This window comes from Prosopis cineraria, unplaced genomic scaffold (assembly GCF_029017545.1).
Source record: "Prosopis cineraria cultivar Desert tree isolate PC_DT_omini unplaced genomic scaffold, ASM2901754v1 PC13, whole genome shotgun sequence".
Lineage (NCBI taxonomy): Eukaryota > Viridiplantae > Streptophyta > Magnoliopsida > Fabales > Fabaceae > Prosopis > Prosopis cineraria.
In genome coordinates, this window is record NW_026555344.1 from 15,843,849 (window position 1) to 15,861,062 (window position 17,214).

A 17,214-nucleotide genomic window follows, 5' to 3' on the forward strand; every position below is an offset into this window, starting at 1 on the left:
GGTTTGTAACGAATTGCATATGCATATGCTAACTTAGAATTCATTATTGTTGTGTAAGGCATTTAGATGAACTGTACTGTAAACTGTGGGTATCTCGACTTGAGGTATTGTAATTGTATTATTGTAGTTGTGAAAGGTTAAAATACTAGTGCAAGTGCTAATTTTAAGTTGATTATACGTTGTTTGGCCGTTTGGAAAGATCATTACTTATTTTCCTTAGTGGAATTTATGTCAAATATGGGGTTTTGGCAACTAAATCTTGTCTGGGTTATTGTTGTTGTTGGGATTTGAATGTTTATACAGGTATTTGTGGTCCATTTGAGTTGGTTTGAGTGGTCCCACAGCTATTGGCACTTAGATTGAGAGTTTGGACACCTTGGTAGTGGTTTTTTCAAGGAAAATTAGTCATTTTGGATTTGGGTGTCCAAATCTCATTTATTTAGTGTTTGGGTGTGTGACTAGTGCAAATAGCTAGATGGCTTTAAGAGTTACGTTTGGACATTGAGTCACTTAAGTTGAACGCCGAATGATGAAATGGCTTGCTCTAGAAGTTGATTCGGAGAGATGCCATGATAGCAATTGCTATCATGATAGGGGACGCATACAGCGCACAAAGAGGGAAGTTTCCCTCTGTATAGTCTGTCGTGGCAGATGTCGCACTACACCGCAACTTATTGTGCCCTATTGTTGAGAAATTTTTAGTTCTGCTCATTATTTATATGTGACAAATTTTCATGCTTTCATTGTCTTGTTTATTTGTTTTAAACGATAGTTTGAGGTCAAACGGTCTATTAAAAAGTGTTTTATAGGATTCCAATTTCTTGAACTTCTTTCTAATCCTTGTGTTTTATGATGACCATTTTCTTTAGATTAGACTATTTCCAGTTATCATAACGATGTTCCATGTTTGGTGTCCTGTGTGTTTGGTAATGTCAAGGATAACGTTACAAAATGCATATGTGGGGTTTGTTTATGTTGTGTTCAATTAAATGTCTTCTTAAATTCATTTATCAGTGCCCTTTATGACATATTTTCTTAATTATTTTCAAGTTTGTAACCAAAGGACATGACAGGGTTAAGACTACATTTTATACTGATTTACATGATCTAACTACTAGGAAATCAATCCATGATGATAAACATATGTCTGGATTTCCTTAACAATTCATATAATTATTTATATTTTAAAGATAGGCTATCTTAGCCCTTACGTTGACTGTGGTTGAAGACTTAAATAAGTACATGTTGTCCCCACTCTTTAGAGAAGAAGTTGTATAATTGAATTTCGATAGTATTATGCTTTTGATGGGGAAATGAATTCACTTAATGACTTGTACTTTACAAATTTCTAAATTCAATTATATTGACAGGCCTCCCAAATCATGAAATAAGGCTGAAAGTTGGTGCCCAATTATTTTAATGCAGAATATGAGGTTTATACATTGATACATGTCTTATAGTTATATAAATTGAAAAACATTTTATTGAGGCTAAGAATGTCTGGGTCAATTGCAAGGACAAAAGTATATATAACATGTATTGGTATTTGTCCATTTGATTCCAGGTTATCATTTACTATGAGGATGCAATTTCCCATTACTTTAGCCTTTCCAATGATCATCAATAAGAGCCAGGGATAAGCCTTTGCTATGTCAATTTGTATCCACCTCGTCTTGTTTTCATCCACGAACAATTATACATTACTTTTACTTTGTTCAAAGCAAGGAGGGTTTAAAAATATTAATTCTTAATGGGTGGTCAATCTACAGATAAAACCTCTAATGTTGTTTATAGGAAAGTTTTCAATAATTTGATATAATTAATGATGAATTTTCGTTAACCTGCTTCCTACCGTATCCATTCACACTACGCATTTAGTTTTTAGCAACAATTTTTTTAACTCTAATATACATATTTAATATTAAAGACAATAATTACATAACCCTACTATGTATTGGATGACATGGAGAAGGTGTCTGCTACAAGCAATGATTAAAAAACCAAAGCGACTAGACGGTTGGACTGGTTTGTCTGTCGATAAGTTCGGATTCTGGTTCGGTTAGTATGTAAAAACTATTTTAGGGGTTGAGCTGGGTTAGGCCATTTTAGAACAGGAACTAGAATCAAGCCGAAAACTGAATCCAGTTTTCAAGAACCAGATTATTCAAAAAAATTATTTTTTTATCAATTTTTTTAAGAAAATGACTAATTTTTTTAATTATTTGATATTATATTGTATCATATGCTTGTTAAATCATGACAAATTTAAAATATTTGGTTTTATTTTTATGTTGTATCATATGGCTTGTTAAGTCATGATAAATTTAAAATATTTGGTTTTATTTTTAAGTTAAGTAGTAATTTTATTTAATTTCTTATATTTAGATTATTATATACATATATAATTTTTTAATTTAATTATTACGTCACTATTTAACCATTAATCTAACTTAATTGAACATACAATTATAAACCATTGACTTTCTAGTTAGTATCCGATTCGGTTTTGAAAACATTAGCTACAAGTTATTTTTTGAAAAAAAAATTCCTACAAATTAACATTTATTTATAAAAAAAATGTAGTATGAAATGCACGGTACTTTACTAGTTTTGCATATACGATGGATCAACTAATATATGCTTATTTTATACAATAAACAATTACAATTTTACAGAACATGATTAATTATTAACTAAAAAATTATAAGATGAATTAGGTTGTTATAGAGGGAAATAGTGAATGTTTTGAATCTACAAAATTTTTTATTTTGAATCTGCTTTTTTTTTTTTTTTTAAGTATAAGTGCTTTCATTTGCTAAGCATGAAATATTATTATTTTTTTGGGTATGGGAAGGAAGTTATATTTTTGAAAACATTAAATTGCCAAATAATATCCATCTTTTTATTTTGTTTCTATGCTCTTCTAACATTTCATTAAATAATTACAGTCCAAAGACATTGAATAACTCAATATTTTGCTGACGAAATAAAACATCAACTATTATAAATTTCTTTTGACATATAATTAGTTTGGTCATATATAAATAAATTTGTACAAAAGACTTAAAAATACTGACCATAATAAAAGTAATACGACATCTTCAAGAATAATCAATATTGTAGTCAAAGAGATATTTGAAATATTAATAATGGATTATAGTTCTTTTCTATGTTATACTTTGAATTGATTATTATTTGCTTAAATTTTTTTATGATTTGCACTTCTCCATCAAAATTAATTATGATTATGTCATTTACATTTATTATTCGTTCAATTGGTCGCAAATTAATGCAATTCAATTAAAGATTACAACAAAACTCAATAACACATCAGCATGGTTGATTTCAAATACATAGTATGTACAACAATAATATTCTATAATACAGTTTATCCTACAAGAAAGTAACTTTAAAGAAAGCATGTATATTAATCTAATTAGCTGATATATCACCTGTGCATCGAGGTAGGACACTAGTTATATATACATACCTACATACATACATATATATATATATATATTACAACTTTATGCCTCCTAATTTTGTGAAAAATAATTTTTATATAAGGATAAATCTAAACAAGTCTGCCTAAATTTATTTTACCTAGACATTGGAACTTTAAAAAATTTCAATTGAAAATATTTTGCAGTGTATCCTAAATTCCTGATAGAGAGCAGCAGCATCTCCTTAGTTATAAAAGGCTTGACATAGAGTTTTAAGCGAGGTCTGCACCTCCAACTCCAGGAACAAGATCAAACAGTTTCTCAACATTGGCAACCAATGGAAATCAGGGAGCTAACAAGTTAACCAAACTTCACATTAGAGCCAGTTGTTACGAATCCTGTGACCTATGCCCTACGGTCTAAACTTTATCTTCAAAATAACCATTTCTCGGAACCAAACATCACCTCAGGCCTGAAGGGATATCACTGTTAGATGCATGAGCGAAACCTGTATCTCTGCCCGCATATCTTAGATATCAGATTTATCGCCTTGTAAAAGTAGCTATAGGCACAAAAATAACTGCCAAGGCCGCTCACATCTTCCAAACAGGTGTGCAGTATAGCAATATCCCAAAAAAGAATGAAACGCAAATTGTAATCATAGCATATAAATATGCTCTCCAAGGATGCATGCTTTCTCTCATGGCATTAAACTCAGCAGCAAAAGTAGATACCGTACTGAGACAACCCAGTAAGCCAAACTGTATGCCTGTGACAACAGTGTCACAGTTTTTGTTGTTCACCTGCATAAAGCCCCCATATATAGCTCAGAACCTTCGCATTTATCATGCAGATTATTAAACTTAAGTGGAAAATAAGGCCCCATCATCAAAAACGAAAAGATAGAACAATAAAAGGGTTGGGCAAGGACAGTGATTTAAAGAATTAAATACCAGTCAAAATTACAGGGAAAACATAACTTTAGATTCCTGCTTGAGTTTTGCTATAAGTCTCTGTAATTTTTTTTATATTCTAAGTCCTTACACTTTTATTTTTTAATGTTCTAAATCCCTATAACATTACTCCTAAAAAGAATTGGAACATCGAAAAAAATTGTAGGGACCTATAATAAAACTCGAGCAAAGTGTAAATACTCAAAGTTATATTTTCCTAAAATTAAAAGCATGATAATAGCATGCCCACAGCATAACAACGGAGATGATTTTCTATGGCAGAAGAAAAGGGAGAGATCCAATCATCCAAGGGAAATAAATAACACTCTCAAACCAATCCTTGTAACTTACTGATTTCTTCAGAGTAGCAAGTGCAGCCATGACACAAGCAGCAGAAACATTGGCAATTAGAGTCCCGAATGGAATCCATTTGAACAACCCGTTTCTTCCTATTCCACGACCATTGAGTCGGGCTAATAACCACCTAATCCACACACCTAGAGGTCCAACCATGCATGCAAACCACAACTGAGCTGTACTGCCGCCATGCTTGAACTCCATGGCTACAAGCGCACAACTAATACCCCATAGCAATCCTAGCATTACCAAGAGCACCACCATAACTGACAGATGATGTGTGCATTTGGCCACCTTCCAGTTGACCGTAGAGCTATGATTTTGACTTCTTGAACCCATTTTAAGCTTGCTGAGAAGCCACTTAAAACCTTTGGCTGTCTCTACTCCAAATATGATGGAAAAGGCAACAAGAAACAGACCTGCTAGATACCAATCGTTCATAAATTCATGTTATCAACTGGAACATACTGAAATAAGGAAGAAATTTAATTCACACTATTTAGGATAAGAAATAGAGAGGGGGGAAAGGAGAGAAACAATGAGTGAGAAGAAATGCTAGAAAATTATACATATCAAATGTGCCAGATTACCTATTAAAAAGCCAAGCACAAGGAAGAGCCAATGTCCAGAAACACCAAGTTCAAGCATGTCCTGATTCCAACCACTGAAAGTTGTTAGGCTCCCCAAGTAACCAGTAGTTAGTGCAATGGCTAGATGTTCTGATACATTGGATATGTCTTCTTTAAATACAACACCAAACCATCCCATTAAAAAGGAACCAACCTGAAAGAATTTATTAAAAAATTATGTTAACATGATCTCTAAATGGGGTACCTTAGAACAACCTAAATGTAAACAGTGTTATTAATTAAACAGCAAGGAAGAAATAGTAAGCAACAACTTACATAAGTTGCCAAATTCTAAAGGTCAAATTGAAAATCATGTCATAGAGACAACACTTCTAAACTAGTGTTTATTGTGAAGTATTTGTGTTAAGACCCAATGGAATAGAGGGTCTTTTCAAAATGCGTCTCCATAATTTTTTCAGCCATAAACACCCAGATAAAATAAGGATACCTCAGTGTGCCATAGGGAATGTAACACTATAAAAGCTCCCAATCAAGTACAATCCCATTAATACATTTTAAGCAAGTAAAAATAAGATAAAAAAAAAACAGAAACAAATAAGAAACTAACAAAATAATTGCATTAATAAGTCACAATGAAACATTTTGGTTTCAAGCATTTCTAAATTTCTCACTTTCCACAAAAAACGATGCTGCAATATGCTATTCAGTGCTTAATAATCCATAATTCATTAAAGATGTCACCACATGAAAACCCTCTGTAGTTAGTAGCATTCTCAAGTCATTTAACATCTTTCACTTGGTGAAATATCTGGAAGCTTTATTTTGCCCAAAAAGAAAACCCTACTGTTTTATTTATCTCCTTGGGCGGCTTTATACAACAGTAGCTGCCAGGTACACGAACCAAGGGTGGGAAGAAAAACTAGAACATGTTTCATTACGATGTATGAATGGGTTTTGTAGTTATGATATGATCTGTCATAGGCAGCGGAGAAGATGACATTATTCTTTGGATTTCTTGGAACAGTAATGACAGAACTGAAACTGTTGTCTCTTTCTTTTCTCAAGAAGGAGCCTGAGTTGGGGAGGAGCAGAAACATCAGTCTATCTCTCCCTCCCTCCCTCCCTCCCTGTATTTATTGGCTGGTCAACAGATAGGGCCCTTTTGCTTCATCATTCTCAATCCTTCTCGTGATGGTGATTGTTTAGCTAACCCTCTGTCCACAGTCCCCTCACATGATAGCCTTCTTAGAACTCGTTTCATTACCTTGCATAATTAACGTCAGCTCGAAATTTACGGTCCAAGCAATTTCCATTTTCTTCACCCAAAAAATATAATAATGATCTTGAAAAAGAGTCAAGAAATATATAAGGGGGAAGACTAATAGGTCAAATAGCCGTGCTCATGTAAGGCTTTTAATGAGAGCAGACAGCCAAGCAGTTAGATGGAGATGGTCACCACTCATCATAATAACCTCAGAATTCAGGCCTCTCTACTATTCCTCTTCTTGATGTTGTGTTGTGTTGCACGCCTCCACAAGCCTCTAGCCGTAGGATTGCATATCTCTCTCTCTCTCTCTCTCTCTCTCTCTCTCTCTGAGTGAACGCATTTAACCCTAGAAAGAGAGACTGTGTGTATGTGGGTGGGAAGGCATTTGTGATGTTATAACTTTCTTTAAACAGTGCGTCTCAATCACCAAATTAATTTGGAACTTCCATACTCCAGACAGAATATTATAATTTGTTCCCTTCCTCCGCTAGCTCTCTCTTTCTCTCTTCTTCATCAATCTTTCTTTCTTTCTTTCATTGCTTATTCTCTTACACATAAAACTTCTATCCTTTAAAATAGCAAACAAAAGTTGTCATCATTATTCCTAAAAGGTTGGGTTATAAGAGCAGTCATTTATGTGAATTCTGATGTCAATTAAATCCCATCATTTCTCCTAAAAGTTGTCTACACATTATTTTAGCTTCAGAGATAGTTTTAACGTCAAGAAAATGCCATTTCAGTAGCACGCAAGCTTATTGATAATCCGTGCATGAGATATAGAGGGAGAGAAGGACCATATTCGAAGGCAGGTCGGGGTAAAGAATTGTTTGGTCACTTGTCACGCCAGCAATTTTAGGGCCAAACAACTTCTGCAATAGATATCTTGTTAAGACCTGCATATTGATAATGGTATATGGTGCCTCAGGATCAGGGTAAATACTGCACATTATAACTTGAAATCGATAAGAAAGATATTGTCAATAATTCTATAGTAGCTTGGAACAGGAAATGTACCCCGAGAATTCCAAAAACAGCTAAATGAATTAGACATGAAGCATAGTTCAATATCTTAGGCAACTCTTGATCGGATTCCTGAAAATGGAGGGAAAAAAAAAAGGTTAGTATAAATATAATGAATTTGAAATGTTTTAAATATTCATCTTATAAACTTTCACCAGCAAACATTAAAAAAAGTAAGAGACCCAAAAACCTACAAAACAATTGTTAAAGGGAGCTCACGTTTGTAATGTCTTCCGGACCCACTTTCTCATCAAGAGAAACTGGGTTCATGAGCTGACCTGATGCCATTCCATAAGAGACAAAGTTTGATGCTGGAATAGGGGCAATAACTCCCGTTGCTGTGGTGCGGTCATTACTATTAGGCATGTGGAAGCTGCTACTCTCACTGTGCCTTCTGCTATGAAGAGCTCGATCCCCAATGTCTCCTGCCTCAGAAACGCTCTCACTCTCGATATCATCGTCTACATGATGGCTTATGCGCCTTGATAGGGTCAAGGAGTTCCTACTAACTGAAGAACTCCAACTGTCCATCCGCTCCATGAACTGCTCGTGATTGTTTCCTCCTGAATTAACTACAAATGCGCCATAGAAGCCAAGTAAAAATCAGCATGGATAATATCCAGCATCCATCACCATAAGTCTTTTTTATTCCTTTGTTCCTTTCCATTTCTTTTTTGACAATTAAGGACGAATTCAAGATCACATCATTTATTCATTATCATTGATTGACAACTATTCACATCGAAGAAACTAGCAACGCGAAAGCAAAATAACTGCTACCAGCAACTTACAAAGTAATGAAAAAGAAAAGTTCTCAACTAAAGCAATGGTACACTTGCAAGTACAGCAAGTCTCCTGTCTCCATATAAGAGTAAAATCAAAAGACAATTCTATCCTCCAAAAAGAGCGAAACATAGCATACTAAAATGAATTGTTTATTAATTTATTTGCTAACTATTAAAATGAATTATTAACTCGCTCATTTTAAACATGCAGCTGATAAATCAAACCGCACTAAAATATTTGTTACTGCCATGTTGGAAATGGTAGAAGTCCAAACTTCGAATATTCACGAGTCACCTTGAACATTTTCTTTCTCTTTTCTCTGGTGGCTGTCAAAATAGAATAAAAGATTGACGGGACCATAGCGACTCATGCACCAGCCGTTCATGGGCAATTTCAAATGAACAATAAAGCTAAGAGTAGAACTTTGGTATTACCTTAATACCAATATCCAGATACCTAAGTCTGCTGTGCTGGTATCTGTATATCATCTAAAAAGTAAAAGTCCCAGCGCTCTATGATGTCATCATTTTCCCGTCCCACTCAAAATCTATAAAAACCGTCATCACACTATTTCTATTTTTTTGAATAAATTTTATAATCCTGTAACATTCTCTGAAAAATAACCAAAGTGTCTCTGGCAAAAAAAAAAAAACGAAATGTCATTCATAACATTATCTCTGCATGGAACGAAACAGAAGTGTTACATTTAGGTGAATATTAGCTGATATTTCCTATATAGTAAAAATCCAAAGTAACTTCTCATTAATATATATATATATATATATACGCACATATGAACACTTATGAGTTCGTAGCTCCCTAGAATTTATCTACTTACGACAATCAAACCGGTGAGAAATATTGAAAGACAACATCAATGAGGAAGTTGAGGACGGGAAGAAGAAAGAGAAGAGCGTTAGGTAAGGTACGGTACCTCAAGAAGGACATGGAATCCGACAGCGGAGGCGAACGGGCTCGGAACTCGGCCGAATGCAGGCGATGGAGGAGACGTTTGAATCTGATGAAAAAAGAGAGGAGAGAAGCAGAAGACGAAGAGAGGTGGCTGTGGCGATTTCCTTCTCCCTAGGCTTGGAGTGCATGACTCTTCGTGCTTTTTGCCAAGGGAGAAAAGCGGGGCCTGGAAATCTCCACGTCTTCCTTTCCCTTCCCATTTGTTAACTTTCGCTATCAATTTTTGTTCGGGACAAAATTGTTTTGTCACTTGAAAAATTTAGTATGACCAAAAAAAAAAAAACAAATTAGTCAAGTGAAAAATAGCCTAAAAAGTAAAAAATGATTAATTAAATAAGTTGAACCTATTTTTGTTTTTTACAATAGAATAAAACCAAGTTATCTGAATAAAAATAATTTTAGGGAGAATATCAGTTAAGGGTTTAGAAATAATTTAATTTCATAAAAAAAACCATTAACAAGTACTCCCTTCAAATTAAAATATGAAGTATTGATAACAAATACATGATTTTAAAAATGTTAGTGGAAATATTTATTTAATAAAAAAATTTATATCTTTTTTATTATATTTTTATTAAATATTTTATATAAGTATTTTAATAATAAAATTAAAATTTTGATGTATCATTTTTTTAAAAAAATAATAAATAAAATATACGTATGATTGAAAAAATTATAGTTATTAAATATCTTATATTTTAAATCAAGTAGGGTGTGGGAGATGTCCAAGGAAGAAAACAACAGACGAAAGAAACAAATAGTAAGGAAGGAGAATAAAACCGAGTGAACGCGAAACGTGCCTCGGTAGAAAGGGAGGCCAATGGGCCACGGGTCGTAGCCACAGGTGTCTGCATGATGTATAGGATATTTTAATATTAAAAGATAAAAAGAAAATAAAATAAAATATATCAATTAAAAAATAATTATTTATTGTACTCAAAATATCATATTTAATGTATTTAAATAAATTAAAATTCAAATAATAATTTATCCAATATTAAAAATAGTTTTTCTCATGTATATTAAAGACAAAATAATTATTTATTTTATTTTAGAGCATGTAATTTCTTGAAACATTTGTATTTTTTCTTTGATTAATGTGTAGAAAAAGTTTGAAATCAAATTAAAAAATATAATTTTTACTAAGTTTTCCCTCATAATTAATAAAAAAATATTTTTTTTCTATAATTTAAGTAGTAATTTTGTTTTGCAATATCTTATCCTTATCATAAAGGTAACTATTTAAGGGCCTTATGTATACTTCCTTCATTTAAAAATGTAAAGCATTTTTAATCAAATTTTACCTTTAATAAAATAGTTACCTATTTCAAATTAACCTTATCTTTTTATATTTACCCCTATTAAACACCCGATAATAAATATAAAGTCACTATCAATAGGGGCACTTTTGAAAAAAAAGACAATAATTATACCTTAAAAGACTAAAAATGCCTTACATTTTTAAATATTCAACTCTTCAAAAAATAGCTTACATTTTTAAACGAAGAGAGTATTAAAAGTATTTTTGAATCCTAGATTTGTTTGCCCATGCATGATCCTAAAAAAAATAAAATGTATACTATAAGAAACAATATACTATAATTTATGTCATAATTGTATTTATAAATTATAATTATAGCCAAAAATAAGAATAAATAAAAATTATTTTTATATTAAATAATAATTTTAAATTAAGAAAATAGCATAGTTAATATTATAGTATTCTTTCATGTCCTATATATAAGTCACTTTTAATTTAACCACCTTACTATAATTAAGGAGATGAGTTAAATCATTAGTTTTTTGTCTAAAAAGGAAAAAAATTAATTTTTCTTTATTAAATGCATCATATTTAAAAGATAATTTCTCTCTTATATATAATTTTTTTCCTATATTCATAAAAAATATAAATTTTTATTTAGCTTTATATTTTATTCTACTATTTATCATCATTGTTGCATATCAACACTCACATTTTTCATTGCAACTCTCATATTTATTATTTATTTTTTACTTTTAATTTTACTTTTATTTTTTAACCAAGGGTCTCATGACTATGTTTTTAATTATGAGCCCCACATTCTTATAATTCTCTCAAAACTTTTTCACTTACACAAAAATAAAAAATAAAATAAATTTATTAAAAAATAATATTAAACTTTACTATATATATAGATTAGGGAAAATCTGAAACAAGGTTCTTTGAAGACAAATAATTACTTCTTTTATTTAAAAATATAAGATATTTTTTAAAGAGTTGGATGTTAAAAAAGTAAGGCATTTTTAGTCTTTTAATGTATAATCATTGTCTTTTTTCAAAAGTGCCCTTATTGATGGTGACTTTATATTTATTATAGGGTAATCAATATAAATAAATATAAAAAGATAGGGTTAGTTTGAAAGTAGGTAAGAATTTTATTAAAAATAAATTCGATTAAAAATATCTTATATTTTTATATTTTTTAAAAGAGAAAGTACATTATAAGACTAAATGATTCTCGATTTGTGCATGTCATCTTTGTGCAGAGGTCATGTTAATCTTTTCTGTATTATTTCAATTTTATCGGATGTCCCGTAAGGGATTAAGACTAAATGATTTTAATATTAGTTTATAGGATTAAAGTATCTACTTTTATTATGAAAAGATAAAAATATTCTTTATATGTATATTACTGACTGAAGGAAACTAACGGAGAGGCGGGCGAATCAAACCAGAAGCAAGAAGAGAATGACAGCCGAAGCTTATGAGCCTCTCGTTCAATCCCAACGTACTTCGACTTTAGAATCCTCCCCATCCCTAACTCGTACGATGTTTATTTACGCATCCCAACTTTTTCATTCAAAAGTGGCTGCAAAATAAGTGGAAGCGAGACTTTCAAGAGGGCCCTTGTTTTGTAAAGGCTTTATTATTTATAAATACCATTCATCTTCGGAGAGAATTTCAATTAAAAGTTATGGATGGGACTTAATTATTAGTGAGTTTTAAAAAAATTTAAAATTTTAATTCAATTCAAGAAAATTAAAATGAAAATAATTTTAATGGTGAAAAAATCAAACCCTTCACTTGTTATATAAAATTATTAGTTGTTAATTTTCTTACTTTACTTATTAATTTATCAAAATGAGTTGTAAATTGTATCCATTTTATTAGACAAGCAATAATATCAGTTGTAAATTATAATATTTGTCAATAATTTATAATTGATATTAGTAAATTAATAAGTGAAGCTAGCAATTTAACAACTGCTATTGTTATTTGTGATTAAATAACTAATGTCAAATCTTGTATAATTATTGACATATAAATTCATATAATTTACAACTCATATTAATAAATTAATAAGTAAAATAAAAAAATTAATGACTAATAATTCTGCATAATAAGTGAAGGATAATTTAAACTTTTTACTATTAAAATTATTTCACTCTAATTCCTTTGGACTGAACTAAAGTTTCAAATTTTTTTAAGACCCATTAGTGATTAAGTCCCATCCATGATCCTTAATTAAAATTCTCTCTTATCTTTACCCCTTCCTGCTACTACTAGGGTGCGCCGGGCGTTACGGTCTAGAGCCAAAATTCTCATTCTCACTGTCAATAAAAAGCCGAATATGAGAATTAGCTTAAGCTGTCAAATTTAATGGCTGATCTCTTGGAAGAAAACAACAGACAAAACAAACAAATTGTAACGGGAAAGAATGTAAAACGAGTGAGCGCGAAGCATTCCTTGGTAGGAAGGGAATAAGACGGTACCACTGCGGGTGAGTGGTAGCCACAGGTTCCTCATCCCTTTACGAAATGCACTTGTAAATTTTTACACTAAACTTATCATCCTACTCATAACAGCTTGATACCTTTATTAGGCCTGCGGGTTGAGGCCCGTGATCGGTGGCCCATGAATAGCGGTGTCCTTAGGAGTTAGGGCTGTCTATTTCCGTCCATTGGTTTAGCCTATTAATTTTAAAAAAAAATAAATCATTCAGTTTTTATAGCCTTAACTCAATTATATCTCAATTTTTTAATATTAATTTATTATAACTCAGTCTCTGAAGTTTTGACTCGATTATAAATCAATCCCTAAACTTTACCTTTTACCTCTTGCAATTTAATCCATGAAGTTTCAATCTCTTAAATATTGATCTCTATATTTTAAAAAATATAATTATAAAGATTAAAAATATTTTAAACTTTTAATAATTTAAAATATTAGTAATAAATTTTAAAATATTTTGAATCTTTACAATTTTATTTTTTAAACTATAGGGATCAATTTTTAAGAAGTTGAAACTTCAGATACTTAATTATAAGAGACAAAGTTTATGGACTAATAAATAACTACGTCAAAACTTCAGAAATTGAGTTAGAACGAGTCAAAATTTAGGAATTGAGTTACAATTAAGTTAAAACTATAAGGATGAAATGATTAATTTTTTCATTAATTTTTATTTGATGGCCTCCCATTGGATGCAAGTTGGTCCTCTATACTCATATTGAATATTTACTTAAACCTTGGATCAATTATTATGTATGTTCGGCACTACTTAGAATTCTTGTTAAGCCAGCCACTTCTAATATGCCTTTCTTTAATATTCTTCTAATGTCCCAACTTTTTAATTTTATTTTTTTAAATTATTAATTTTTATATAAAATGAGAGATATTTTAATAAACCTCACCCTTGAAAAAAAGGTACAATCTCAACTTGCCTCTAAATCTAAAGTTAGTTGACTATTAAAAACTTTGTTTGATTGACAGATGTACACATGACATGTTAAGGTGGATAGTTGATCAATAAAAAAAAAAAAAAAACTATGCACCCTCATCCAATCTACTTTATCATCATGACTTCATCAGCTTTTGCTTTTTATTCATCATTGACTAATTTTGTATATTTTAAAAATTGATCAAGGTAATTATAATTTTTAATAATCAAATTTAATATATTTTAAAAATAAAGAAAACAAAACAAAAATAACTTAAAATTGATTCTATTTTTTTATTTTTTTTAAAAAAATGAGAACAACTAAATGAAAAACATTTATTCAAACAAATTTTAAAATTTTTCTATTTGTAAAAACAAAAAATAATTTTTAAAAATAAAAAACAAACAAACCCTTACATTCAAAGCAACTAGCAATATACTTGTGCGATGCACAGGATATTCTTAATTTTTATATAAATTGCTATTAAATAAAAATTTAAATATTATGCAATGTATGTGTGTGTGTGTATATATATATATAATTAGTAAATAGAGAATTTAGTACAAATATTATATAATTGGAATATTAAAACTTATCAACTATCAATAATAGGCATTGGTGCTAATAAAATGAGCTATATTGTCATTTAAGCATGAGGTCTTAAGTCCAAATTTATATGAATATATAAAATATTTTTGTGAGAGCTACTCCTAATTAGCTTGACAGTGTTTAAATCTAACTTAATCAAATAGTCATATAAAACAAAAACTTGTCAATTGTCATTTACCATTTTTGGCCAAAAAAAATTATCATTTACCATCATCTAATTTTATTTACATTATAACATATAAACACATTAAAATGTATCTCTCATGGTTACTTTTTTTTCTTTTTAAAGTATAGCACCTGCCTGATATAAGTAGTAGTCTAAATAGTACAAAATGGTATTATGACAATTATATCCCATATCTAATCATAAAAAAAAAATATAAGAACTGAATTTTTATCTCATTCCTCCCATTTGGAATCGAGACAAGATATGAAAAAAATCATAGTCAAGTTTGAAGATACAATGGAAACACTCTAGACATTATAGATTTATTTTACAATGTATATATTTTTATTAACTCATCCCACAAATCAACAGGCCTTTTTATTAACTAAATTGACCATGCTCCATATCTTTCATTATTCACGCCATATATATATATATATATATTTCAATTTAATATCATGTGGGGTACTAAAGTTTATACATTGTTATTAATCAAGAGCAAGCTCCCTCTTCTAGAGCTAGCAATATAGGTTGAGCCCATCAACAAATCAAAAAGTGGCAAGTTTGGGTTAGGTAAATAGAGTCTTAGTTAGGAGTAAGTCTTTTTCAACCTTACATAGCTAACTTACCAACTTATAGGTTAGCTCATTTTTCTTTCTTTAGTTTTTGTTTAAAGATTCAATCTACTCATACAAGTCTTCTCTTCTTTGGTCCCAAAATTCCTAAAATCAAATTCCTTATCCCTCTTTCCTCTTCTAGATATGTTTTTTTTATAAATAACCAGTGTTTTTTTTAATACAATTCATTGTTTTTTAAGTTATAAGAACAATGAGAGAATCATTGTTATTTGAAACTTTTGAGTAAAATCCACATCTTCTTTTATTTTTTTAATATGATATCATTTTTCAAGTCAATATCATAATAAGTTTCCTCAACATTATCTCCACTATCAATAATGGTTAACTTTATTTCAAAATCCCACATTATTCAAGTTAAAAATAAACAAACTAATATTATTGAATATAATTAATTTAAAAAGTATTTTTGATTTAGAAAAAAATTCATTAATATTTGGATAATCAATTTACAAAAAAAATTAGATTCCATTCATTTTAAAAAAACTGAATTAAAAAATGAAAGTAAAGAAATAAAAAAAAGGCTGGCAGGCGAGTAGGCTATTGGAAATTGTGCTCTAGGGCAATCATTGTACTACATATATTGTTATTTAATGAATTTTTCTTTTCTTATCATAACAATTGCATGTTCAATATGATAACTGTATATCTGGACAAACTACAGTGATTGTCCTAAATGTCCCTGGTCGGTCATCTTTGAGGGATTATAGATAAAACAAGATTAGTATAATTTTGATTAATTATAGAGATATAAATTAAAGTTATAGGCACTTGAAAGAATATGTAACATCCTGAAATTTTAAGACTCAAATTTATTAAAAAAATAAAAATAATAAAAAATAAAATAAAAATCTATAATTAAATTAAAATTAAGAATAATTTAATAGAGGTCCAGAGTTTAAATTTTTCTCAGCAAAAGTTTGGTTTTATTTAATTTTTAACTATGAGAAAAATTACCAAAGTTGACTCGGGCTTTTGTGTTATAATAAAAAATGTTAGGCCCTTTATTGTAATTTCTCTAAAGTCTAATATTAGCAATTTAAGAGGGAAAATAGACGCAGAAATGAAGAAAAGGAAACAAGGAAAAGAAGGAAACGAATGCGTGAGAGAGAGCGAGATGAAGAAGAAAGGAGAAAGAGAGAGAGTTAGGCTTGGATCTAGGAGGTTTTGCGACCGTTGCGAGCTTTGCTATGTGATAGGTAAACTCCCTACTTCAATCCTCTTCCCTCCCTCTTTGTTTTTCTCAATTTTGGAAAAGAAAATTTCTGAAATTTGATCCAAAATGCTTTATTTTTGCAAGCTTTAGTTTCCTTGGATTCTAGAGAGGATGTTTTGAGTTTTTATATGGTGTTCTAATGTTTTGAGTGGATAATTAGATGAAAAGAGGTGTTTTGGGCACAAATCAAACTCCAAGAGGTTGGGTTTTGCTCTTCAATGATTTAAGTCTATTGATTTAGTTATAATTTTGCCATTTGAGCTCAATAAGATTTAAATTAAGATTTGGTTTTCATTATAAGGGCTAATGATGAAAGTTGGTGACACTAAGTGAAGGTTTTTAATTGATTAAAAATTACATAAATTGGAAATTAGTCTAGTGATGGCTAATAAATGATTTTGGTGGTTAAGTGATACTATGTGAATGGTTGGTTTAATATATGGACCATTAGGATGAATTATGACTCGTTAACCCAAATTGTGTGGTATGAGTTATAGTC

The 17,214-nt window shown here is 30.3% G+C and overlaps 1 protein-coding gene and 1 non-coding gene across 4 annotated transcripts in view; both read right to left on the reverse strand.

Moving 5' to 3' along the window:
• Nucleotides 1-9,508, reverse strand: part of LOC129291060 (fluoride export protein 1-like) — a 57,492-nt gene extending 47,984 nt beyond the window's left edge. The window contains exons 1-7 of one of the 3 annotated variants that reach the window (XR_008588619.1): nucleotides 9,351-9,508; nucleotides 7,850-8,202; nucleotides 7,625-7,702; nucleotides 7,405-7,503; nucleotides 5,344-5,536; nucleotides 4,748-5,172; nucleotides 3,814-4,246 (exon numbers count right to left, since the gene is read on the reverse strand). Coding sequence is in view for 2 of the 3 variants with exons in the window: in XM_054928179.1 (XP_054784154.1) it covers nucleotides 4,037-4,246; nucleotides 4,748-5,172; nucleotides 5,344-5,536; nucleotides 7,405-7,503; nucleotides 7,625-7,702; nucleotides 7,850-8,170 (1,326 nt within the window). In the remaining variant the exon portion in view is untranslated. Of the gene's footprint in view, nucleotides 1-3,408; nucleotides 4,247-4,747; nucleotides 5,173-5,343; nucleotides 5,537-7,404; nucleotides 7,504-7,624; nucleotides 7,703-7,849; nucleotides 8,203-8,850; nucleotides 9,020-9,350 lie in introns of those variants that run through there. The other 2 variants (XM_054928179.1, XM_054928180.1) reach the window with 2 other exon arrangements.
• A 2,360-nt stretch (nucleotides 9,509-11,868) lies between these two features.
• On the reverse strand, nucleotides 11,869-11,971 carry LOC129291915 (U6 spliceosomal RNA). The gene has a single exon (XR_008588809.1). It is a non-coding gene; the product is annotated as a U6 spliceosomal RNA (small nuclear RNA).
• Between the last annotated feature and the right edge of the window lie 5,243 nt (nucleotides 11,972-17,214).